The 26,028-nt window shown below is 38.4% G+C and overlaps 1 protein-coding gene across 1 annotated transcript in view; it reads right to left on the bottom strand.

Moving 5' to 3' along the window:
• Positions 1-24,592, bottom strand: part of lamc3 (laminin, gamma 3) — a 130,423-nt gene extending 105,831 nt beyond the window's left edge. Inside the window, exons 1-3 of the mRNA XM_015039389.1 lie at positions 23,999-24,592; positions 16,482-16,786; positions 435-565 (exon numbers count right to left, since the gene is read on the bottom strand). Coding sequence (XP_014894875.1) covers positions 435-565; positions 16,482-16,786; positions 23,999-24,386 — 824 coding nt within the window. The 5' untranslated portion in view covers positions 24,387-24,592. The remainder of the gene's footprint in view (positions 1-434; positions 566-16,481; positions 16,787-23,998) is intronic.
• Between the last annotated feature and the right edge of the window lie 1,436 nt (positions 24,593-26,028).

Below are 26,028 nucleotides of genomic sequence, written 5' to 3'. Positions count from 1 at the left end.
AAAGTTACAGCTCCAAATGTGAAACTGCTGGATGTTATTTAAGAAAACCTTTTTTGGCGTCTTGGAGGAGAAACCGAAGACTTCCCCAAACCTTCTGAGCACCTTGTAGCAAAGCCCTCCTGAATTTAGATACATTAGCGACTGTGGGAGCTGATATTACACATCAAATATTACACATTTTTCTCTATAAAGGACATATTTGTTTGGTTACCTCGAGACAAAATAATTGCGCTTGTAAAAAACAAAAATAGCAAAGAAATCTGTGCTAATTTTAACTAAATTACCATTCAAAAATTTTATTACATTTTATTTATGCATTTTAAATTCAGCATAGAAAAAAAAAACTTTATATTCCACCAATAATCAAAGGGGATTTAATAAAACTAAACATTTTGAAAAGGATGCTTAAAAAAAAAAAATGTTGCTTCTCTTACCTCCCACCCACAGAAAAATCAGAGATGGCATAAAAATACGAGCGCAGCACTTTAGGATCCTTAAAAAACTCGTCCCCAAAGGTATTCAGTCTGTCCAAAGAGATGAGCAGGTCAGTGGCTGTCACCCATTCCTGGAAAACAGGAAAAGGAAGAGAAGACGAACATGCCATGAGACAATAAACAAATAAAATCTGACAAGCTGAGGAAAAAAAAGAAGAAAAAAACAAACTAAGGAAGAAAGACACAGACAAAAGTAGCAGTGTGTTGTCAAATGTTTTTTTTTCTTCTTTTTTATGATCAATCCTGAAAGCAGCATATATCCTACGGTTTAAAAAAAAGGGGCACAAGAAAGATATGTAAAGTTGGCAGAAAAGAGAGATTAGTCGGGATGAAAAGTTGGTGGATCAAAAGACATGGGTGATGGTGTAACGACGGGGGGGAGAGCAGATGTAATGGGAAGATAATGAGGATGGCAAAGAAAATTGAGCCGATGTTAGAGTGAGAGGGGTGAAAGACGGAGGGGATTAATGGAGATAAAAGTTGAAATATGGAAAAAAAAAAAAACAAAAAAAAAAAAACACACAACATTGCCGTTCTACTCTCCTGTAATGGATTGCACTTGGCAGAACCTCCGCTCCGATAAGATTTAAGCTACTGCATCTGAGCCCACTGCAAGGGTAGAGCGGGATGAAGCAACAGCAGGAGAGAGTGAAAGAGGATAATGCAAACAGAGGGAAAGCAAATAGAAAAAACAGAAAAAAAACAATACTGCTATACTGGGGTGGGAGATAAAAGTGACGTCAAGCAAAGAGAATGATGAAAAAAAAAGCCCATCCAATACCATAAACCTACTTTTAAACAAATAACTGGAGAGATTTTTTTTTTTTTTTTGGCTGGTTTGGGACTTTGTGGCGGTCCTCAAAAAGCCTGTAAAGCTGTGTGTTTTGAAGCTACTCTCCAGAGACGTCTTTGAAGTGTGGCAGTGGAAGACAAGGAGATTGGAGTGAACGGGCCTCAGACTACAATCGCCTGATGATTTCCTTCATTCTTGTCTTTTCTTCTTTTCTTTTTTTTTCCACAGACAATACGCCGCATCTTTGTAGCGGCGAAGCCCATCAAATAACACCTCTTTGATAAGATGGGACTTTGCTTATTATAGAATATGAGGCATAAACCGAGCATGCTTTGTACATTTTCCATGTTTTTTATTTTTTTTATTTTTTATTTTTTTAAGTAAGCCGTGTTCTTAACCATACTGGGAGAAAAAAAAAAGTGTACGAAAATGAGAAACATCCCTAAAAATATTTGTGCGGAATAAGTCGACTTAGTTTGACAACCCCAAACTTTTTCGCTGTGTAGCAAGCATGTGGTCAGACGTGACCTTCAAAGTAAGAGATGCTCAACAAAACGGTGCCATTATAGCACCACCACATAGAACCATAGATACAAGGCAGGGTCTATGCATGGTGCATGACAAGTGCTAATCCTATTGCACAATTATTGCAGCTGAAATTAAGACCAATTGAACCATTCTGTGCTTTTATCAATATGTTGTATAATTCTGCTGACTGTTACCAGGAGTCCTGAGCTTTTCTGTGGTATATCAAGCATTCAGAGATGGTTTTCTTCATACCTTACTTGGAATGAGTTACAATTCAAGCTGGCATTTCTTTCATATTGAAGCAACCTACCCATTTTCATCTGACCTCTGATGAGAGCAAAGCATTTTTTGTTGGAATAACTTTTGCTTTCGGACCGTCCTCTGTAAGCTTTATCCATTCTGAAGCTCAGTTTGAACTTCAGCTGGTTTCCTCACCTGACCTACACCTGCACACTTGTACACCCAGCTGCCACCTGATTGGCAGATTGATTAATTTTGCTAAAACACTAATTGAGCACGTGTTCCTAACCAAAGAACCTGATTAGAGCTTATCGGATTTTTGGAAATTTACCATGAGGGAATCTTCATCTCGTCCTCTCTGGTACAGATGTGTCACTTCCACAGGATTAAGCATAAAACAAAAAATAAATAAAACAAACAAACGTCTGGATCTTGGTTAACAATTCACGTCTTCAGTCCTGCACATTAAAACCAATATAAATTTGTTGAAGGGTACAAATGCTGCTTATGGAATGAACATTAAGTAGATTTCCATTTTTGCACCTCCTAATAGCTTCCTTGTAAAACACTGAAGCATTAGTCTTTGTTCAGCAGGCGAAGCAATTTGTAGAAAGCTAAGAAATGAAGCAAAGATGACACTTTGGGCCTTCTGGGACCATAATCATGAACATAGTGTGATTTTTCTCAGCTTAAAATAGCCCGAACAGCAGAAAGAAAATGTTCAGAAGGAAAGTTGATTCTTGGGAGACTTTTTTTTTTTTTTTTCCGATTATCATGACCAAAGAGAGAACAGAGTTTGGATGTGGCGCCTGCAGTTTGAGAAGAAACTAGTTAACTATCTGTTAGTGTCAAGCAGCTCCTATCAGACTTAATAAAGCTCTCTGTTTAGGTCTTTCTGAAGAGAGAGAGAAAAAAGTGGTGGTTACATTCAACAACATTCTGATTATGCAGCAAAAAAAATCCTCTTGTACAAAAGCATTATTTGATTTTCATCTTTATTTCCAGCCAATTTCCTCCACCGAAGGATCCAATTCCAGTTGGAGTGCACTTCTCGGACAGTCCTCCCCTTCTGGCAGTCAGTCAAGGCCTGTCAAGCAGTTGCATGATTGCATAATGTAACAACGGCATCAGGTGATTGAGTGTGGTCACCTGGCATGCTGTTGTTCCAACCTTAACTCCAGCACGCCGTACCTTGTTCACATGCTCTCTGCAGGCTAACAGGATTTGGATGCCGCCTACAGTCATGAGGCAGTGGGAAAGCAGATCCGTCTTTGTCTTGGGTTTTACCAACTTAAGACGGCAAATTTGTATTTATGGCTCGCAACAGCAGGCCTGCGAGGTCGAGCGTGATTTTCCTGTGCTCAGGTTTTGCTTTAGTACTTGTCAAGTATTAGATGACATCAATTTACTCGGCTGAAATCGCAAATGAATTTCATTTAGTCATTCATCCGTTTTCCTAAGTGCGCAGGGAGCTAATGTTTGTCTCCAGTGGAAAAGAGGTGAGAGCTTAGGTATACAACAGACAGGTTTTAAGTCCATCACAGGGTAACACAGCAACAGACAATGTGCTAACTCACATGGGAAGAGAGTGTAAAGCAATCAGATCACCTAACCTGTATGTTTTGTTTGTTTGTTTGTTTTTTCACAATGGAGAAAACTGCATCCACAGTCACACAGGGAGAACGTAAAAACTTCACTTAAGTTCCCAGCCAGGATTCCAACCTCAGGACTTTCTTACTTAACCCTTTCATGCATAGTGGTCACTACAGTGGACAGCTATTTAACAGTCATTTTCTTCTGCTTCTTGTGGATTTTTATGTTATAAATGCACACAGACCACTGAAGTGGACACTAACATATCATAAAATACACTATCAACTACTGGCCATCAGCTGCAAATGCAAGAAATTAATTATGTTAAATCCAATATGGCCGACAGACAAAAAAAAAAAAAAAAAAGCATGCCAACCGACCCGGTCCCTCCTTTTACTGTAGACAACTCTTGCAGGTAAAAAAAAATATTGTGACATCAGATGACCCCTCAAGAACAATACCGCTGATGTATGTTTAAAATAACTTTGTATTTGGAAAACATTACAACTGACCACCTAAAAACTTTTAATTAATAATAATTTAAAAAAAATATGCCTTAAGAAAATAAAAAAAGGTAAAAAAAAAAATCCTGACACAAAGGATCATAATTCATTAATGAAAGGGTTAAAAGAAACAGTGCCAACAGCTGCTCTACGATCTATTCTGTGACGTCTTCACACTGATATGCAAGTAGCCAAATAAAAAAGCAAGTAGCCATGTAGGTTTCAGGTAATGTAGGTTTAAAGCTTTCCCAAACTGCAGACCGGCATTCAGAATGGTCCTGATGAAAGATTTAATGAAGAACAGAAAACTAAGCAAAAAAAAAAAACAGGAACAAGACATAAAGCTGGGAACAGAAAAGAGGGACACAATCAGAAGAAAATACAAACATTTGAGGGAGAATGCAGGCATAGGAAAAAACAGGTGATGGAAAACAGCTGTGGAAGGAAGGAAGCTGGCAGGCGGAGGGAAGGTGAATAATAATGCTGCGTTCTAGTTTTTAACTGGGAAATTCCAACTTCCCAATCGGGAAAAAAGTTGACTTTGCGTTTCAATATGATTTCTCCTCGCATCAACAGTAGTTGAGATTTGGTGAAAAAAATTTTATTTTACATGAAACACACATGTAAGAATGCATCTAAAGTCAGTGTAACATGTCGCGCCTTCAATTCTAAAGTGAACAAATTAAAAGTGCGGTTTTCTTGTGGAAAGTAGAAGTTTGTTTTATATTTAATTGCAACGTGACAAATGAAAAAAGCAACTTTATGCACTGAAACCTCGGTATGATCAACGAAAAAAAAAAAAAAAAATCAACATGATTCTCTTACCACACTTGCTGGGATATGCATAGAAGTGTTGTGTAAAAACAATGGAATAAAATTAATGGAATTTAAAAAGTGTAATCTTGAAGAGGCATTGAGAAATATCCCTGATTTAATATGAATAGTTCAGATAAACCGAGCAGAGCTTTCTGAAATTAAAAACAACAAAAACTATTCATGTGTAGTCAGTGTGAAAACATATTATTTCTATCTGCATCTAAATTATTTGGGTTGCTTCTTACTCTATGCAAATCGTCAAGAAACTTCTGTTACCAAGAAGCAAAGAGACCTTGACAAAAAATAAATACATAAATAAAAAATGATGCCTAAACCGCTTAGTGGGATATTTCTTTGTTGTGACGCTATCTTCAAAAATACGAAGGCTCATTCATTTAAAGCGAAAGCTGTAAAGACGTAAAACTCTGGAAAACAGACTTTGTTTCTTAATCCGTTTGTGGTTAATACTGAAAACAATTAAGTTTTTCACCTTTTAATGGAAACAAAAATGGCTCGAGGCCGTGACCTGCTATTATGTGTCCCTATTAAATAAATTATTAGCACAAAATCCATTGCCCACTAATGATATTATGGACCAGATTTATAACTCCGCTAATGAGGGGCAATTCTGGACCGTGGTATTTAACTCGCTTTACTTCAGACCTCCAGTTCTGCTTGTGCAGTAAAAAAAAGCGTTTTAAATATATTCCCAACACTAACACACACACAGAGAGTAAGTGCAATGCTTCATTTATCATAGAGTATAGAACCATCATTACTGGGAAAGTTTATGCTTGGCGTAACAGTGCTAATTGTGTAATAATTCCAAATATCACTTACTCCAGTAAAAGGAAGCAGTTTCTTAGGGTTAATTAGGAGTCAGCTCATAACTTATTATTAGTGCAAACCACAGCAAAAGCTTAATTAACTTTGATTCCAAGTCCCTTGGAATTTGGGCTCGCAACGCTACGACGATGCTGACATAGGGATAAGCATGGAGAGTGGCAAGGAGCCAGTCCTTTGCTCAAGGCAGCTGCTTCCAAATGGTCAAGTGAGCAGGTTCACATACGTAGACACGGATCAGAGCAAAAGAGTTGGCAGGAGCGCCGCTGCAGAGGATCTCCCTGGGCGTGTGACCTTCGACCATCACCTACAAGTTCTCTCTCTTCTCTCGTGCCTCTCTGTCTTTCTCCTTTCCTTCGCCGCTCTTCCTGTTTCCCTTATTTCTACGTCTGCAGGCGGTGACAGGAAGGAGAGCAGTGTCCCTCATTCCAAAGTTAATAACTTTTTAATTTAATTGCTTAAGCTTACTGTGCCCCCAATATGTATTTTTCTTTTTTTTTTTCCCCTCCTCTCTCCGGCTCGTCTCATTGTCATTCAGAGTCAGAGCTCGAGTTTTGCCACACAGCTTTTCTTGAGTGAGAACGAGGGTGTGTGTGTGTGTGTGTGTGGAGAGCGCAGGGGGACGGTGTTGTGGCAGTAGCGAGAGACAAACCATTTTAATGGATGACTGAACAAATTAAATTTGAATTCATACGGCGGCTTTCATCTTTTTTTTTTCCTGATTATTGAAAAAAAAAAGAGCATGCTTTACAAACTTGACAACAGAGCTCACTTTGAAGTAAGCCATTTCTTTAGAAGAAAAAAAAATAATATGTATTTAAATAACAAGGTGAATGTTGTTTCTTTCAAATAAAATCTAATTTGGCAATAAAATCCCGCAAGTTACATTATAAGTATAACAAAGCACCGGTCTGTACCCTTTTTTTTTTTTTTTTGTGTAGATTGTCACATTTTATATATATATATATATATCATTATTTATTCTTGCTTTACCACTCAAAATGAAAATAAAGCTGTTTTTATAAAACACGAGATGTAAAGTCACTATATTGGATATGCTCTATGCAAACTGTGGCGCAGCGGACAAATCTGCAGTGGGATTAAAATGCTAATGAAACAGGCTGGATGCAATTCCTGTTTTAAACCTGATGAAATATGTATGGCTCTGTATGAGGGATATATGCAGCGGAAATGGCACACTAATATGGCGCATAGAGTAACAGGAAACTTTTTCTGCTCGGTTGACAATCTGCATGTAACAAGTTGCTTTTATTACGTGCCCAAAGCTGTACAGTTTTTCCAGCGCATATTGTCCTCCTATAGATTTCCTTCGCTATCGTCTGATACATTTTATTATCAGACAATGCATAAATATAAATTAATATAGAAAAATATTATTTCTAATGATATTTTATTGTACTAAGGCCAGCGGGAGGGCTATTCAAGCCAACATGATCATGTACAAAGGTTCTCAGTCCCACTTGTTAAATCAGGATTATAGTTCGGTTCAGGTTATTTTCGAAAATGGGACAATACACAATGATGAATATTACAAGCGATCATAGCCAAGTGGCTAATTTCCATTTCCAGCCCCATTAGTTAACTGCGATTAATCCCTTGCTTGAGAAGCTGAGTTCATTTTCAGATTTCTCAAAACAAGAAATAATTTCCGAACGTCTGACAACATGTAGGAAGCTGAAGAATCTCAGGAAGAAATATGTCCCAAGTTAACGACGATAAAGATTATGTAATGCATGTGTCACATTTAGCTATAAATGATACGCTTACGTGCAATGGCTGGTTTTGCAAAGCCGGACCAAACTGTTTTAATTGTAACTTCAGTGAACCACAGTGAGAGCCATTCTTCACCAAAAAATAAATAAATAAAAATGAGTCAGTAGGAGAGATCAGCCTACCAAATTTACTCCAGATGTCACAATGGAAAGAGTCTGGACAAAAATAGCTTCCAGCGAGAATACAAAGGGTAAAACTACTACTGACCGATCACAACAAAAAGCCCCCAAAACCATTATGATGATGAATTTAGGGAAAATGTTCTGCGTACTGACCAGACGAAAGTGGAAAGCTTTGGAAGGTGTGTGTGCTTCTTACATCTGGCATAAAATTAACACGTTTCAGATAAAAACAAAAGAACACCATAAAAGAGTGACACATGGTGATGGAAATAAGAAACAATGTCTTAGAGTGACTCAGTCACAATCTTTACTTCAATTTTGATTGAGATGCTTTGGTGTGACTTTAAAAAGCTTGAAAACTGTCCAGTGTGGCTGGAATTACAGCAATTCTGCAAGAATAGAGGGCCAAAAATCCTCAGAAGTGATGCAAAAATTTAGCATCGCAACTATTGTCTCCTACGGTGATGAACCATCTGACTGGTGTGAGACACAGTTTCATTTGTACATCACATGTAAATCATTTAAAACTTGTTTTTTGTATTTATTCAACTTACATTTCTTTGATATGAACATTTATTTTATGTAAATATGTGTGTGACAAAATAACAAAAACCAATGGAATCTGTAAAACAGCAAATATAAGTCACTCCACTGAATAATTTAGTTAAAATAAAAACATTTTGTCAAGTCATTTCTTCTGTCGGTGAGATATATCTAATTTGACATAACTCAAATGCGCAGATTTTTTTTTTCTGTTATTCTTTGTATTAGAAATAAAATGGATCCCGCTGTTGTAAATGCCCTTGATTAAATCGTTTCATGTCCCCGTCGCTAGGAAACATCAATAATCACAGAAACAAAATGTTACAAATTTGGGAATATTTTTTTTTTTTCAAATCAGTCATTAGTTTGGCTGGGAATGTCAACACAAGTCCAAAATTATGACAGTGATAAACAGACCACGTTTGCTTTGATTACATCCAATATGAAGCAAAATTTTCTGCTGGAGCAACAGCAAACTCTATATCAAAAACAAGCCTAGATTTGTTTTTTTTTGTTTTTTTATGTCAACTTTTGACTAATCACTGATTACAATCATGAGACATTTTTTTTTTTTTTTCCAACTAAAGTTCTCCTTGCAAAAGAGCAAGAGAGTGTCGGGGACGTTTAAAGTTCGGGTATTAGTCGTAAAACTCCATAAGGTACAAGATGTCTTACTTTCTGGCTTTTTATTTAAAAAAAAGAAAAGTCAGCTCTTTAAAGTGCCACACAGGGCTTAAAATTACATCATTTTATCCTTCATAATGACTGGTTGGATGTCCTCCAGTAGATACTTAACCATAGCCAGGACTCCCTTTTGCCACCTCTCACCGCACATGAATGCTCGTCTACGACCGGAGTACTCCCAAAGTCCCAGGTTTTAATAAGAAGGCGGGTCTATTTGGAAAATATTTATAAAAGATTGAATAGTGGAAGGACATAAATGTTCTTTGTAGTGCATTTTTGCTTTTCACAACCAATTGAATCAATGAAAAAAAAAAAAACTATTTAGACTGAAATTAAAGATACAATAGGTGTGGAACAAATCTAAACATTTGATCTCAGGCTTTGAAGATTGCACCCCTTTCCTTTCAAATGTAGTAATACTTTAGATGGGCTTAATTTGATTTGACAAAAGGTTTTGTCTGCAAAAATGTACGTTTCAAAGTAAATGCTAAGCTGGGTTTTAAATCTTTTTTTTTCAAAGTGATGAATTTTCCCACACAAAAAGATTCAGGTTCACAATTCCCTTCCTCATATGCCCCCCATAACACACTGACTGGACATGCTTTTACAAAATCAGAATGGTGAAATATTATATTGCAATGCATTTATCACGGGGCGCCTGCCAAACCTAAAATATGTTTAAGACAGCTTCACCGAATCTCTAACTGTCTCCCTTCAAAAACGATACTAAGAGTATTGCAGGCACTAAATAGTGAGGATTTGTGTTGTTTCTCCAGCATAAAGGGGGAAAAAAAAGTTTGAATCAAAGCACCTGTAGTATGTAATTTTCTACCTTCTGCGTGTTCAGTTCCTCCTTTCTTTGTACTCCACTCGACGTTCGGGAGAAAGCGTTGATGTGCAAAGGATATTGTAGAGTGTTCCTCCCAACCCCACTCGACTGAGCCGCCTGTATTAGCACCTCAAGCGAGAACCTGCATCACACAATTAGGGAAGGCTATGCCCCACCGTCTTTATTTTGAAGATTTCCTGCGTAAAAAAAAAGAACTCCTTTGCATCCCAACAGCTTTGATTCTGCTTCAAAGAGGGTAGATTTTTTCCCCCCTCTTTTTTGTTTCTGCTCACTACACCCATATGGCTCAGCACCCTTAAAATAGAGGAGGAATGAGAGATTTAATGAAAGAAATAGAGCAATTGATCTCTGTTATATTGTAATGGGAAAAGAGATCACACTAAATTACTGGGTCCTCTCGTCTTGTTTAAAAGAAAGGCACAGAGGTGAGAGGTGGACTGAAGGAGGGTGGTTGTTTGCCAGGTTTGTCCAGAGATTTTCCAACCAATCCATGTATTCTTAGCTCGTATTGATCGCCTGCAGCTTTATAATCAGAAGGTGTACATCGTCCAAAGGATTTTGACATACTGCCAAAAGTAGCATTAGTGTCAGTTTGAATGCGATTAAAGCTACTATACTGATTACCTTTAAAATAAAGGCCGGGATTTTAAAAAAGAAAACTGCTGAAAGCAAAAAAAAAAAAAAAAAAAAACCTTGCATTTATATCGCTCCAGTCCCCATTCAAACTTCTAGTGTACAGACTCAATAACTTGGAATATTAAAAAATATACATTACAAAATGTCAGTAATTCAATGCAAAAATCAAAACATGATTCATTGTACGCCGATTTATTTCAAGCAGTTGTTTTTGTTCTTGTCTTTAAGCAAAAAAAAAACAAAGTAGTTTCTCAGAAAACGTAGGTGTTTTGTAACACCATTTAAAATGTCTATACTGTTCAACTCCACATTTGCTCTTGAACATTTTTGCTTGGAATAGTAATGCAGAGAGGCATGGAAGTGATGAGCATATGGGACTGAAGGGTATTAAAGAAACTTTAGTTTCAACCTTTAGTTTACAACATACATGATATCGGGGGCACTTTCACTGTAAACATCACAAAAAAAAATCACAACAGAAATATAAAGCAAACTAACGGGATTTCAAGAAGTCATGAAATGTGCATGGGACTTTTGCGAAAAAAAACATTGTAGCTTTTGTTACTTTCTTTTTGTTTTGTTTACCAAACCACTTTACACAAAGCAAAGTACGGCTGGGCAAAGGAAAACATTTGGTGGCGAGCTTTTCTAACATTTTTCATCCAATTTTCTGTTCTGTCTCGTATGACTAATTTGTTTTGCGTAGCTCAGAATTAAGAGTTAAATCAAACCAGACAAGTTAAAGTTTAGGAAAACTGTCTAAAAATCTTGGATCTGAAGCTCTTGCGTTTTGCGAAACATTGCTTACACCTTTTTCTCCACCTATTCAAATTGTTCAGCCTACTGTCTTCCTTGCGTATTTTATAAATCATCAAAACAGCCCTTTCAGGGGAAGAAGATGCACTTCTCTTTGTTAGTCCAAGGTGCATAATTTTCAAAATGAATCCAAGCTGCACGCTTTACGACAGGAGAGCGAGTCCAACCCTCTGCTCCCAAAAACCCATAAGATCTTTTGTGCTACTCCAGTTTTACCAGAGTGCATAGAAATACAGCAAATAGATAAGTGCAGGTTGCACAGTGGCTAATTTGAAGGGATCAATCCGAAAGATACTTGTCTTGAAAACTGAGAGCATACATGTTTTGTGGGTTAGATGTTTAGAGGAGCTTTCAAGCAAAAAAAACACACACACACAACAAAAAAAAAAAATGAAGAAGCATTGGCATAAGAGCTGAGGGAAAGTCATACACACAGCAGGAGAAAAAAAAAAAGATGAGGCATGGAATAATGTGGCAGAGAGAGGAGATTCATGTACTGTTGAGCTAAGAAGCTCTCGCTAAACCGCAGATACATTTATTTTCTTCATTCATTCTCATTTTTATTACTGTCCCAGCGGAGGCAGACGAGCAAAATCTCCAGAGCCAAACCCAGTCCTTCCCCTTTCATGCTGCTGTTTGTCACCCTACTGGCTGCAGCCTGCCACACAATGTGCCAAAACCCGTAATGGTACTAAAGATAATCCAATAGTGCTTTTAATTCCAATTTTCACTTGCTGCAGATGCGAGGGAGCTTCACATCAGAGCCGAGCAGAAAATGCACCGCTAATCCTGCTGCTCTGCGCAGTTTAGCGTACACTCGAGAGCAGAAGTGGCTTCATCCCTGGTGTCTACCCTTCATCTTTTTCAAGTTTAAATTGGGATCACTGCTAAAATATATATATATATATATTTCTTTCTACTCAGTGGGAGGTTGCAGGAGGCACAGCCTATTCAAAGTGCCAAGGTTGATGAGAGGGGAGGTATTGTGAAGAAACAGACAGGAAAAGAAAAAAGTGTTTTGATAGAACAGGAGGTAGATTTAAGGTGAGTTGAGGCATGTCGGCTTAATCCTTTGTCTTTTTTTTTGTTTTGTTTTTTTAAATCCTTTTTATATCAGTGGTGATTTGAGGCATTAATGATTACAGGTAATTCAAAATGAGCAAAAAAAAAAAAAAGGGGGTTTCAGAACTGTTAATTCGGTAAGTCTACCCATAATTCAACACTAAATCTCACTTAAAGTAAGAATCACCTCTTCCTTACAGATCAGATTTCTTCAGTGATTCATTTTCTGTCACATTTAACTCTCACTTTGGAGACCATCAACGTAAAACTGTTTTAACTCTGCCACTTTAGATTTTGAGCACGTTTAAGGCCACACCATCTCAAATAAAGTCCAGGCTTTAACTATGACACTCTAGAACCACTCTAGAAAAATGTTTTCAGCAAATTCATTTATTTATTTCGATGATAACCCCTTGTGATGCAGCATTTCACTTTCAAGTGCCTCCTAACAAAACATAATAACCAATAAAACAAATTGTAATAAGTAAAACCAAAATACAATACAAAACATTTAAACAGAGAAACACCCACCCACACACATGCACACGCACACACTCCATGCTTCCCCCACATCTAATCAGCTTGTATATCAAAAATAAATGAATAAAATATAATGTGTGATACATTCACTCTTCAACAAGACACCGAATAAAACATTGTGTACAAATACAAAGTACGCAGGCATATGAGCACCAGGAGTAAGTCTAGGATAAATGAGTGTTTTGTTGTTTTTGAAAGCTGGAGCAAGATGTTTGACGATAAGTAAGTAAAGATAATTTAAACATACGGAAATAGGTGATACATCTAACTGAGGGAGGTAAATTGTTTCAGTCTGAGCTTTAAGCTGAAATGCATGACATCCCATTCCTTTACTAATACTTGGTATGAAAAAAAAAAAAAAAAAAAAACTGATCAGTATTTCTCAAGCTATAATGTGAACAAAAGGGAATTAAATGCTGTTTTAAATATGGAAGAAAATTATTTTTTCTGGCCTGGAGAGCTAGGCAGTTTAAAGACTCATACATAAGACAATCATGAGTCCTTCATGAATACTTCAGAATAAATACATAAAGACTATTAAATAGAGTCTTAAAGCTACGTAGCTTCTCTTTTATTACCATAAATAACATCTGCATGATCGGCAGCACCAGTTGTGTGACAGCTCTTTTCCAAACTGGAATGGAAAAACATAAAGAAAAAAATTGACTAAAGTGACTAAGTAACCATATATATTCTTACAAACTGTTCTTAGCTCACTTCTTAGTTTTTCCTCCCCTTTTTAGCTCTTCGTCCTTCGGGGAGGTTTGGCGCGGGTTATGCTATGCAAGGTTACACTTCATATCCCCCACATATCTTCACTTCCTCTTCCCATTTAATGATGTGGAGGAGGACAGCTTTCTTTTCAGAGGTGCAAGCATAGTCAGACATTTTTTCACACCAAGACATCGGAGAAAGGTCAGACAGAAGAACAAGCCGCTATAATCAATGCTCTGATGGAAGCTCTGCACATGCAAGAGGTCACGGCCAGCGGCTGATCAATGCAGTCAAATGCTTCTTCTGAAATTAAGCTAACTCGGTTGAAAATGTTCTTTCCTTGGGTTCTGTTGCTATTTTGAAGATGGGGGGGGACAAAAATAGGGAAAAAGGAAGTGTGAAAAGCAGCAAAATGGGCAGGGGGAGCCGGAGGTTGCCCACATCACCTGAATGAGGTTTTGACAGAGGAAGGGGAACTAAAAAAAAAGGCTCTTCTGTCACATCGTTATATTTGCTTCATGTTGTTGTTTTTCCATCGTGTGCAGCGTTTTGTGTTATTTGTGAAGGTGCCGAGTTTGAATGACATTGAAATCAGACCAGTCCAGCTCGATGTATTTATTTAACATTTTTCGACATTTATAAATAAATATAGCATTTTGCAGCGGTGTCCTTTCTTAAAAGTACTCTGCTACTTGATGGATTTCAATAATGTTTTGCTTATTAAAAATCTTTTTGTTTTTTGAGAGAAAATAAACTTGTAGTGACAATGTTAATTATTGACTGTTAGGAATTTGGAAGAAGACAACATCAATACATACAAGACTGTTTTCATTATTTAAATGTGAAAACAATCCATTTTCCATCCGTAAGTGTTTCACTTGTAAATGTTGGCTGGGCAGTAGTTGCTGACATAACATAGGGAAGCCCAGTCTGATCAGCTAAATCTGTAACACGATCCATTTCTATAATAATTTGCTAATGAATCACCATGACCCAAAACCTCGAGAGACTGCTCCTCTCTCCACTGTTTCATCTGAAGAACACCACCGGCATTTTCCTCCAGACAACAGAAACACAATTCAGTTTTCTCAGACTTTCTAATGGTATGTATACAACGATAAACGCATCGCTGTCTTGTTAAGACCTGCTAATCTTAGTCGGCACCGTTCCACCAAACACAGACCAGCAGGACAAGCCATTCGAATGTCATACAATTGGCTACTGACGAATAATTACATCTACCATAAGCCAGTCTGAACTTTAGGTGATACTCGACTCGTAAATTGTCTGACAACCCCCAAAGTACTTCAAACCATCAACTGACATTGTGATATGATCTGTGTTATGCTTCGGCATTGTTAGTGGTTTTCTCAGGAGTCTGGTGGCTGTAAACAGAAAATCCCTTTGCCTCCCAAGATTCAACGTGATATCACAACCCGCTTTCTCGAGACTGTACAAGGATGTAGTCGGAAAGCAGCTTCGATTATCTATTTGGTAGATTTGAGCAAACTTGACAAGCACATTCCAGACACATTTAAGATTCACATTTGTTTCTGCTCACCTTAGCTGAACTCACAACTTCAAAAACTCTTCCTTTTTTTTTTCTGTGAGGACTTTTTACTCCCTTTCCTTTTTCTTTCACCGTTGAACATATACCTTTAAAGCAAATTTATGAACTCCCAGGTTTCACATCATCTTCTTTGCTCAACTGGAACCTTTTCAACTCACACAGATGTTAAAGAAACTTCAAAAGCTGCCTCGGCGAATGTGTCTTGAAATTCTGCATCTGACCAAAAATCTGCTGGCTGCAGAATATGACTAATTCATTTATTTATTTATTTTTGTGTGCACTGTTAATGAGAACATGTTTATGTTATATAACTTGCTTCGCTTTGTTTGAGTGATTCTTACTTTTTGAAGGAGCCGGGTCAAATTTTTTGATTTAGCCTTTCTTTCTTGTATTCAAGCAGATCAGAGACCTGCTCATGCTGCCGTGCGTCAGTATTTTAACTAAGAAGTAAAAATAGTCACAAATATAGGCAGCAAACATCAAAGCACATCAGACTTTTTCAGTTTAAGTAGCAAAGTACTTCACGGGCATGAATAGATGTATGCATGAATACTCACAGTCTTTTAAAAAAAAAAAAAGAAAAAAAGGCGGGGAGACTGCTGTAAGTGCTTTATTTAGTCACTTTTAGCCATGCTTTACATTGCCCACCCCTTTCAGATTCAACCTCAAGAGGCGGCCATTAATTCAGCACAACACTCTCAAGGCTTCATCAATGTTAATCAGAACTAAACATAACGTTAGCTTTACTCCGACTCCTTTGAAAAGACTAGAAGCCATGCATACACAAGCATGGCTGCAGGATGTTTGTCTGTGTAAAAATGTGTGCAGATGAGCAGATTTAGAGGCAACAAGTTTTGAATGTTCTGAATAACATTTGAAGAAGTGCATTAGAATATCACGTGCAACGATTGAGTCATTTGATTAAAGTTTAAACTTTAATCCAAACAAGGGAAGAAAGTATTGATTATTGAAATGATTGATATTCTTTAAATGTGAGAGGTTCAACACAAACTAAAACAATATGGGAAGCCCACGTTTTGATGGCATAATATTGTTAGCTGCTAAAAGGAAAACCTCAAACACACTGCATTCTTCTGTGACATTATAGAAAAAAATTATAATAATACAAAAAATAGCCTCCATAAGTCTGGCTCATCCTTGGGTACACCTTGCAGGAACCATGAATTTGCTATGTTAATCAGGTCACATCTAACACTCTAGTCATATGTAAAGCAAAGACAAAAGAGTGTATTTTTTATACAGCGAGTAAGCATCTTTCTTTAACTTTCTATATTCAAAGGAAAATACGTGCTCAGCCAGAATATGAAGTGTCTGCTCACCTGCAAGGCCAGGCTTTGGTCAAAGTTGTAGGCGCTGGGCCGACCTTCCAGGGTAGAAAAAGCCACATTTCCTCCAGTGAGAGGGGAGATATCACTGAACTCGTCTGTACACACTGCGGTCCTTTCATCTTCTCCGGGGCGAATGTAACCTTTGGTGTTCCTCCTATACGTCTTCCCGCATGACGCGCTGTAATACTGGTAAGGCAGCCAGGGTCCATCCTTCTCTGTACGCTTGTATATGGCAAAGCTCTCCGGGCGGCTGGTGTGGAACTTCAAGCGTATGTATGTTATCTCAAAGGCTTTGCCTGTGGAAAACAAACAAAAAAAAAACAGAAGAACATGATCACTTTTCAATGAAATCAGAACAATCAGTATAGTTTCCTGCTTATTTGGTAGATTTGTGGGGGGTTTTCTACAGTTAGGTGTTTGATTAGTCAACACTTTGGAGTTACAGTTCAGGGCCAAAGAGCAAAGGAAAAAATATATATATAGATTTGGAGTAAACAATTACTTTTTAAATATTACAATAATTGAGCAATTGAATAAAAAAATGCATTCACAAAATTTTGCTACATTGGCATTTTTACTATTTTGGAGCAACTGCTAAGCATAATCTCTCGTGCTGCTAGAAGACCATCCTTAAATTAACAGGTTTGTTTTTTTTTCCTTCAGATTAGCTCAGTTTTCTTTTCCTTCAGTTCTGTGGAATAAACACCAGCATTGATTCATCCTATTACTCTATTATTGCTGTAGAAAACTTGGGAAACAACCTTAAAATGAAAAAAATAAAATCACGTCAAGGGAGACACGGCAATATGAAAACACTCAGAAATAAGAGGATTGACTGGGCAGACACAAACTGAAATCACATTGAGACCAGGCAGAGGGGTAACTTGCGGAAACTCTCTTAACGGGCTTCTTTGGAGCACGCCTGGGTGTTTTCATCTACATCGTTAGATACTAAGCTCTGCACACTGACAGAGGGGACGCCGTCCGCTGCTGCAGCCGTAATGACATCTGTTGCTGTACTCCGCCAAATCGGAACTTGGCACACTCGCGTCTCGACTTTCTAGAAACCTTTAATGGTATCTTTTGACTTGGAGCTCTGAGATCATTTAGCTTTCATTTATTTCCCCGCATGAGGTGAGCTCAACCCTGCTGTGGCAGAAAAGAAAAAACAAAGAGGAAAAGAAAACCACAGCAGATGAAATAAATGCTGGATATCTGTGATGGCAAGCAGAGTAATTGCAATTGATATTTGCATGTTACTGTGGTTATCGCTTAGCCGTTCTTGTTTAAAGTTTGTGATCTAACGTAGCCATTTGCTGCTATGAAAAGAGCGTGCATTTGTTGGTTTACACAGGCATAGAAGTGAAAGGTTGCAGTTACTGAAAGCTATTTAAAATCTGCTTTTCTCGACCCTGGTGGCCAAACACGCCTCCTCAAAAAGAGGCCAAACAGGCTGTGAACACTTTCTCCACACATTAAAAAAAGAATATCTCACCAAGATGATAAAAAGAAAAAGAAAAAGAAATGGTGTATTTAACTTCATCATACACTACTTCTATCCTGCCATAAGTGGGTCTGTGATAGCTGGAGATATGAGCCAACTCTCTGGTGGCCCTGCAGAGATAAGTGGGTAGTGAAATAAATGGAGGATCGTAATTAACATGCTGGATATTAAAGCAAGTACTTCCTGAACACTTATTTACTCCTCCTAAGCCACACCAGTAGGTAGACGCAGCATTCCGAGATAAACATTGAGGACAAACTGGAATGAAAAGTTTGAAAGACATGCAGGTGTCTCTTAACACATGTTTTCAAAAATGATCTAGCAGGAAATTAGTCTTGTTTCATGGTGTTTACACAACGCCTGCTTCTCCGTGGAAGTGCTTAAAAACACCCACTGTGATAATAAGACTTTTCAGTCTAAAGCGGTTTGGAGAATTACCATTATATTTCCAGACAAGCACTGATGAATGTAGTGCAATCTAAAAAAAAAAATAAAAAAACTGCAATTGCCATAATTTTGCTGATAACATGATACTGATATTTATTATAATCTACCAGCAGTTTCCTAACCATTTTCTTTTCCCTTATCACAATCCCCTCCACTTTCTGTTAGCTCATTTCAGCCACTAAAAAAATTAACAAGTGTGGGCATCAGGGGTGGTGAAAGCCTGTCATGCCAAAAATAGTATTGGCACACAGAGCGTCAATGCATCACATTTGAGATGCAATATCCTACCAAATACTGCATCCAAGCCGACCTTTGCAAATGCGATATTATGCACGTTGACACTGCAGTCATGACTGCGGTTTGACATACTGTGCAGGTTCAACACTGACAAAACAAGACACACCAGAAGACAGCTTGTTGTATGACCAATGTAAGATTCTGAAATCCCATCCCTGCACAGAGGCATGAAAGAAAAGTGATTAAAGATCCAAAAACGGCAAAAAAGCTGAAACCTTGAACATTGATACAGAAATACAGCCAAGTTAAGTTGGGACTTTAGCAAATTGACAATGACTATAAAGAGTAAAGGGTTAATAATAAGTAACATAATTAGCCCCTTTGTTTGACCTGTTCTGAGTCAAACACAGTTGCACTTGTCTGCCCCGACTCAGACTAAACCCTCTTGAGTACGGGAAATCTGTCTGAAATCTGTTTATTATTTGACCTAAAGTTTTGTGTTACCAAACAAGCTGGCTGGGTGGATTTATCAACTCACGCCAAATGCAAAGTCCAATCAAACAACTTGCTTTTATTTGTGGATGCACGTCACAGATGTAAGCCCCGCGATCTAGCTGTGAAAGCGCCATGCCCCGACGCGGCAGACTTCTTTTTATCAATGCTTTAAATCAGAGACAGGATGTTGCTTTTCTTTGACGTTCCTAAAATGAGAACCAGCTGTAGACATCAATGTGCTCTGATAGAATGTGTGTTTGTGTGGGTCTCTCTCTCTCAACAAGTCTTTGTGGGAAAAACCTGACCCCAATTCCTTACCAGCAAAGCAGAATTTTCTCCCACCCCCTGCACCCCCACTTCTCCTTCCTCATTATGTTTTGTTTACTCCCCCTGAAGCTGCCCTAATCCTGCACCCCTCCCACCCCCTGCCACCACCTCTTTTTTCCCCACTCTCCCTCCATGTCTTCACAGACCCACTCTGACCTGTCTGCTGCATGTGCCTCTGCATCCTGCTGCTCTGTTTATCATCCCAACATTTGCCTGTATTCCCCTCACAGAGATCTTATTTTGTTTGGACAGGCGAAGGAAAACAGTAAGGAGATGGCACCCCCCACCAGCAGCCCAGATGGACTATAAAAGGATGCCACACACATAATTCAGAGATATTGAGTTACGTGATGTTATGCGTTCCGAAAACCGAATCAGAATCCGTTTAAGGCGGAAACGTCAAAGGCAGCGAGTTTAGTGGAGCACATGCTTGGTCGGAGCAAAAGGTCAATTTACTCTATAGGAGGCAGACATGTGGGTGTTGGAATTGTTTGAATAACAAACTCTCAAGGCAAGGAGGATTCTATTGTAGCTGCAGCAATGTCCAGTCTCTCTTTGGAACAAAAACAACGCTATAAACAGTGTCTCTAAACACGGCCAGACATCTGCTTGCTATTGAAAATCAATAGTCTTCCTATGATGGAGGCACTTCTTACTTTTCAGGACACATGATGCAAGCATTCCTCTGTGGTCAGAGCACTGACATTTTCACAGTCTACAACCATGTTGTTGCTTTGAAGTGCAGCTGTTTGACAGCTTCGGTTGTTCATCCTGCGGCGAACGCAGGAAGACATTTTGACATATAAAGAAAGTTTATAATTCTGAGCAGAAGTAACCATTCCTAACAAACATATAAGATGGGGGCTGTGTGCAATTAAGGCTTTGCACAATAATAATTGTGATTTTCAAGGTAAATGAGATTCAAATTGATCTTGGCGCCCTTGCAAAGAGGTGTCCCCAAGTCTGCAGAGCTTCACTGCATTTTGACATTAACAATACTTGTCCAACTCATCTGGACATGAGGTCCAGATGAGTTGGACCTCATGCTTGTCGTGCTTCTACTGCATGTTTTTCTTCCAATCATCCAGGTTGTTGCATTGTTCAAGATGTCATTGAGAGAAATGGAAACGGTGCTAACATACTGTGCTAATATTGGTAAAGGAAATACTCATTGTAGCAGCACATTTGTGTTTTACTAACAGATTTGGACGTCTATATCTAATAATCACAACAACAAGGCATGTCAGTAACCTAAATAAAAAGAGACATTTATTCCCACTGATAGTTTTTTTTTTTTATTACGTTAAATTGGTTTCTAAAATACCTTCTAATGAACACTACACTAACAGACTGTCAGATATAAACTGATTAACTCCAAAAAATTTTCATGTTCCAAAAATATATGGTCTAGTACAGTAATGATCCTTCAAAGAAAGCAGGGGGGTGGGGGGGAAGCACATCAAGTACCTATAAATATTCTTCTATCAATCCTTAGTGACTTCTCTGATTAACTCTGTAGGTTAATTTGACACAAGCATCTTGTGCTGGTAGCAGCCTGCCAGTGGCAGAAATGCCAATGCTCACCTCTATTGATTACTCAGCAAATGGAAGGCCAAGGTGTAGGTGTGTTTGGCCTGTGAGCTCTTTGTTTTTCTGAGTCTGTTTATTTGCTGGACTGTTCATTGGCAGGATCCACCCACCACTGACAAGTCAGCTTCATGAGCTGGGGAATAGGTGATGGTGACTATCAGAGGAAAACTTTGTAAAATGAACTTAAACCAAAATGACAAAAACTAAGCATCGACCTGGCACTCTTTAGGTGTGCTCCTAGTTTTGGAATATGGTGCTGATTTAGAGGGATATTCCAGTAGTCCCTACTAATGTGTAGGGACTACTACACATTAGTAGTTTGTTTCAATTTGTAGAAAAGTAGTAATTACATTTTGGGAAGGTCAGCTTAGAGCCCCAGATTTCTATTGATGAGAGATTGCTGTAATCACACAAACCCATGGAAATGAGAGAATAAAATTAATTTACAGAAGGCTTTACAAAATTTTTTTGCATCATAGACCATTACATTCAGGCTAAAGTTTTAACGTTGGTTAGCTAATGATTTAAGCAGCTTTCCACAGCTTGGTATTGTGACTGGAATGTCATTGGATCAAACATGATTAATACAAAAAAAGGACAAAGAAACTTGCAATACAAATGGACACATTTTATGGACAAGTTTATTATTACTAGCAGAATTAATTGAGCAGTAAAGTGGTCTTTAGTTTCATACTTGCAATTTTGCCAACGCAATGAGAATGACAGTGCAACACCCTACCTATTGATCTACTCCTCCATTTCTCCTGCATCTGTGAACAAGACCCCAAGATAATTAAGCCCCGTTTACACGCAGTCGCTCTTCAGTAAAAGAAATGTTTTTAATGGGATTCAGCTGTACGTCTGTCGGAGTGTCTCACACCGGAACATTTTGAAACCAGGTCTAAGAGTGTCATTTTTTGGGAATGCCACCAGATGCGAAGACTACTGGGATTTTCTTATGCATGCGCTACATAACCTGTTCAGTTTAACAACGTCTGATAAGAAATGTGTTTAATGAGCTCTTGGTTCATTGGAAACTTGGTGAATTGTTTCCTAAATAAGGTGGAAGCTGAGGGTTATATTCGAAAGCTCGTTTAGATGACAAGCACCATATAGTGACAAGTACAGAGGATTCAAGGTGTGTGTGGTCTTGTCTAAACGTATTGTAATAATTTTCCATAGTCAACATATACAAATAGCAGCAGTTTCCAGACAGCAATCTCATGTAAATGTAGTTGTGAATTCCTCCTCCTGGGACATTGCTGGAAAAGGCACTCTACTGTTTTCCACCTGAAGACCATGGTCTCAGATTTGAAGGTGCTGATTGCCATCCTGACTGCTTCGCACCCAACTGCAAACTCTTCTAATGAAAGCTAGACATCATGGTCCAATGAAGCCGACAGAACCACATCTGCAAAAAGTTGATAACAGATCCTAAGGCTGCCAAGACACATCCCTTCAATATCTTGTCTGCACCTAGAAGTTATGTCCATAAAAAGTTATGAACAGAATCAATGACAAAAGGCAACCTTCCCTGTTCCTGTTGAAGAAAAGCATCCCGACTGTATGGTGCCTTCATAATTGAGCATGTTCCACTTTAACCATTAGCATAAATCATTCTGCTGAATTGCAAACAGGTGGACTTAAGTTACCTATTATATTTAAGTTATTTCTAATAGCAATTAGTTGCTTTGGCATTTATTTGGGGTTGTGAGAAAATAAGTGCTTCATTGCAAATGCGTGTTACGTTATTCAGAATGATTCCTCCCAGAAAAATTAGGAAACCCATCATTTTTCTCCCACTGCTCAATAATTTTCACTTGTGTTGATCAATAATGGTCAAATTTTGACTTAAAATCTTGTAAAATTACAATGTAAAAAAAAAAGCTCAAGGGATTGGAATTATGTTGCAAGACAAGCTGAAATCAGTGAACTGGATGAGTGCTTGACCCAAATTGGGTTGTTTTTAATCTTGCAGGTTTTATAGAGTGTAAGGAACGTTTCCTGAAAGTGATGGAAAAAATTTGCATAAATTGAAATGACAGTGGACTTATTTTGGATGTCCCAGGCTATGGAAAAAAATGACTTTGGCTGAGGGGAAGTAATGACATTTCTTTCCCTCAAACATGTAGCTTATGAATTCCAAATGCATTTTATGGAATGGGATGGCTAGCATTAATTTGTTCCCTTCCAGTCATCAAGACCTGTTTAAACCACTTTTGAAGGACTCCAGGGGGGGAAAAAAAATAATAATGTATATTGTAAAAGCACAGATAGTTGTAACTGCTAGATTGTGGCAAATCATACAGCAGACATGCTTAAGGCTTCAAGTTTGATCAGATTTGTCCCCGAAGTTGTAATCATCTCTTTGGGACCAACACCTTTGCTCAGTTTGAAATGTGGTCTGAATGAAGACCACATGAATAAAGGGTCATTCATGTTTTATTTTCCACACTGCTGTCTTTGATAATCTGCCATGAATCCAACAGATTTCTCCTTTGATAAAAAGGGATTTCAAGTCTAGCCCATGTCTGGACGCGAGATTGTTATATGGAGATGAGTCTAGACTAAATTGTGCAAATCGTCTGTTGTTCAGAACATCTGTTTTAAATTGTCCATCTCCCTCCCCCCCACCCCCCACGGGCTTGCAGAATACAAAATAATGCTTTTCAAAGAAAGGAAAAGTGAAAAGTTAATGGCATGTCAAGTTGAGAATATATGAAAAAAAAAAAAAAAAATCAGGCAACATTCTCTTCACTGGAAAACCCCCCAAATATAATCTGCCGAGCACTTTTAATGATAAAAGACATTATATACTGTAGGCAGTCATTCTGCTGAATCAGACCACAAACACCATAAGCTGAGGAAAGCATGACTACTAAATATCAGATTGTGCAGTTGCTCTTACCAAGGTGAAGGGTAAGGTTGACAGAATTGGGGTACTGGATGCCATAGTACATGGACTGGCTTTGCCACCATGTGGGCTCCTCATTCCTGTTAAAGTCTGTCAGGAGGCTGGCGTTGTGGTTCAGGTCAGGGTCTGATGCATCACAGTAGTGACACGAGCGCGTTGAGCCGGTCTGCATGCAGTAGTCCTCGGGTGGAGAACCACACACGTTTGACACCACCACGGTGCGATTGAAGGCAACGTTCTCAAATTTGGGCATGCAACGGCTGGAGGCCCCCTTCTCATCATAGCAGGTGTCCATTGCGGCCCAAACCGGACAGCAGTGGAGCAGGAGATGAGAAAAGACAAGAGCCAGCATAGGAAAACTCAAAGCGAAAGCTGCAGCCATGTCTATGACTGCTTTCAACTTTCGCACTCACACTTCAGTTTTGAAGTTGCAAACGCAAAGATCCAAACTTCATGTGGGAAAAGTAATCCAACATCAAGAGAATGAGTCCAATCCAAAGTCCTCTTTGTCTGCTTTCTATGTTTTTCCTCTGCCAGGTCTCCAACATGTGTTTTCCTTCTGTAGAGTGGAATGAAGTTTATGCAAGGACCCCCTTACTTTAGGAGCAGGCTGGAGACAGAGGAGGGACGGGGGTGGGGGCTGATAGATTCAAAAAGACCTTTAAAACTTCTCCTCCTGCTGGGTAATTTGAAAACTACACCGCCTAGAGATTCAACTGAGCCAAGCTGATTTATGTCTAGAAAAGAGACTGTCAACTCTGGGCTTTGAGGTGTTGCATAGTAAAGCACCGCTCCTCGACTCTTATAGAGACACACACCTCAGTGATTGGAGAATAGTACTTGACACTTGGCCAAGCAGCAGGACAATACTGGCAAATGTAATTACAGCAATTCAGAAGTGGAAAATTAGCGGTTCTGATACAGTTGGGAATATTTCACCAGGCACAGATCATCTCTTATCCAGGAAAAGAGATATGCCTTGCAAAAAAAACAGATCTTAATTCACCACAAACCTTACACATCTTTTTTCTTTGTGGATGTTATTTGATAGACTAACAAAATGTCTAAAATTGCTTCTCTATTTCCAACACATTAGCTTTTTCATTCAGTTTCAGAAACCCCCTGCGTTTGGCTTGCCCCCCCCCCCCCACCCATCGACTCTGATGAACTTCCTGCCCCTGCTGAGGAAAAGAACCCCAGATCCAAAACATGATGCTTGAGTTTCCTGGTGTTGTCAGAGTGTTGTGTAGGGTTCACTTACATGGACTGGTAGTTACCTATACTCACATTTGATATTAGAGAGCTAAATCTCCAGAGCATGAAAAGGCTAGTCTTCAGATTATCTGCTCCACTGCATGTCTGAAGCCTTCATGAATGTCCAGTTGCAGCCACGGTATGAGCTGCATGTATTTTGGCAGAGAGAGAGATAATTCAAGATTATGCTGTGGGTAGATTTTGCTAAATATTGTACTAAATATTGAATCACTTTTTTTTTCAGACCTTTACATCTAATGAAACCAGACGCATTATGGTTGGAAATACATTAATAATGTGATTTAGACATCATAAAGAATGAAGTATTGTCCTTAGCAATGGTATTACACACTTTCACAACAGTAATTATGTGACGAAAATAGTTTAAACACGGCAAAAGTAGATCAACAGAGATGATTTTTCATATAGTAACATATGGGGAGATGCTATAATGAGTCCAAAACAAACAAAAAACAAATGGAAATCTTTCCTTTGCACACCAATCAGATTTTGTATGACTTAGTTGCGTTTGTACTGAATAGTAATCTGCCCAACAAAATGTGAGTAACTGACTACATTGAACTACTATCTGATTCACATCAGTCTGTTAGATTCACTTTTGGTTTTTAATATACTGCAAATAGAGATTTGGGAAATAATGCAAACTTTGTGTCTGTGTCTCATGCGTTTTATTATACTTTTAATAAAATTACTCACAGTGGGTAGAGCAGTGTTTTTCAACCACTGTTCCGCGGCACACTAGTGTGCCG

This window comes from Poecilia latipinna, unplaced genomic scaffold, assembly GCF_001443285.1.
Source record: "Poecilia latipinna isolate Pla-1442-1.1 unplaced genomic scaffold, P_latipinna-1.0 Scaffold470, whole genome shotgun sequence".
In the NCBI taxonomy this organism is placed as follows: Eukaryota; Metazoa; Chordata; class Actinopteri; order Cyprinodontiformes; family Poeciliidae; genus Poecilia; species Poecilia latipinna.
This window is presented reverse-complemented; position numbering and strand designations above follow the sequence as displayed.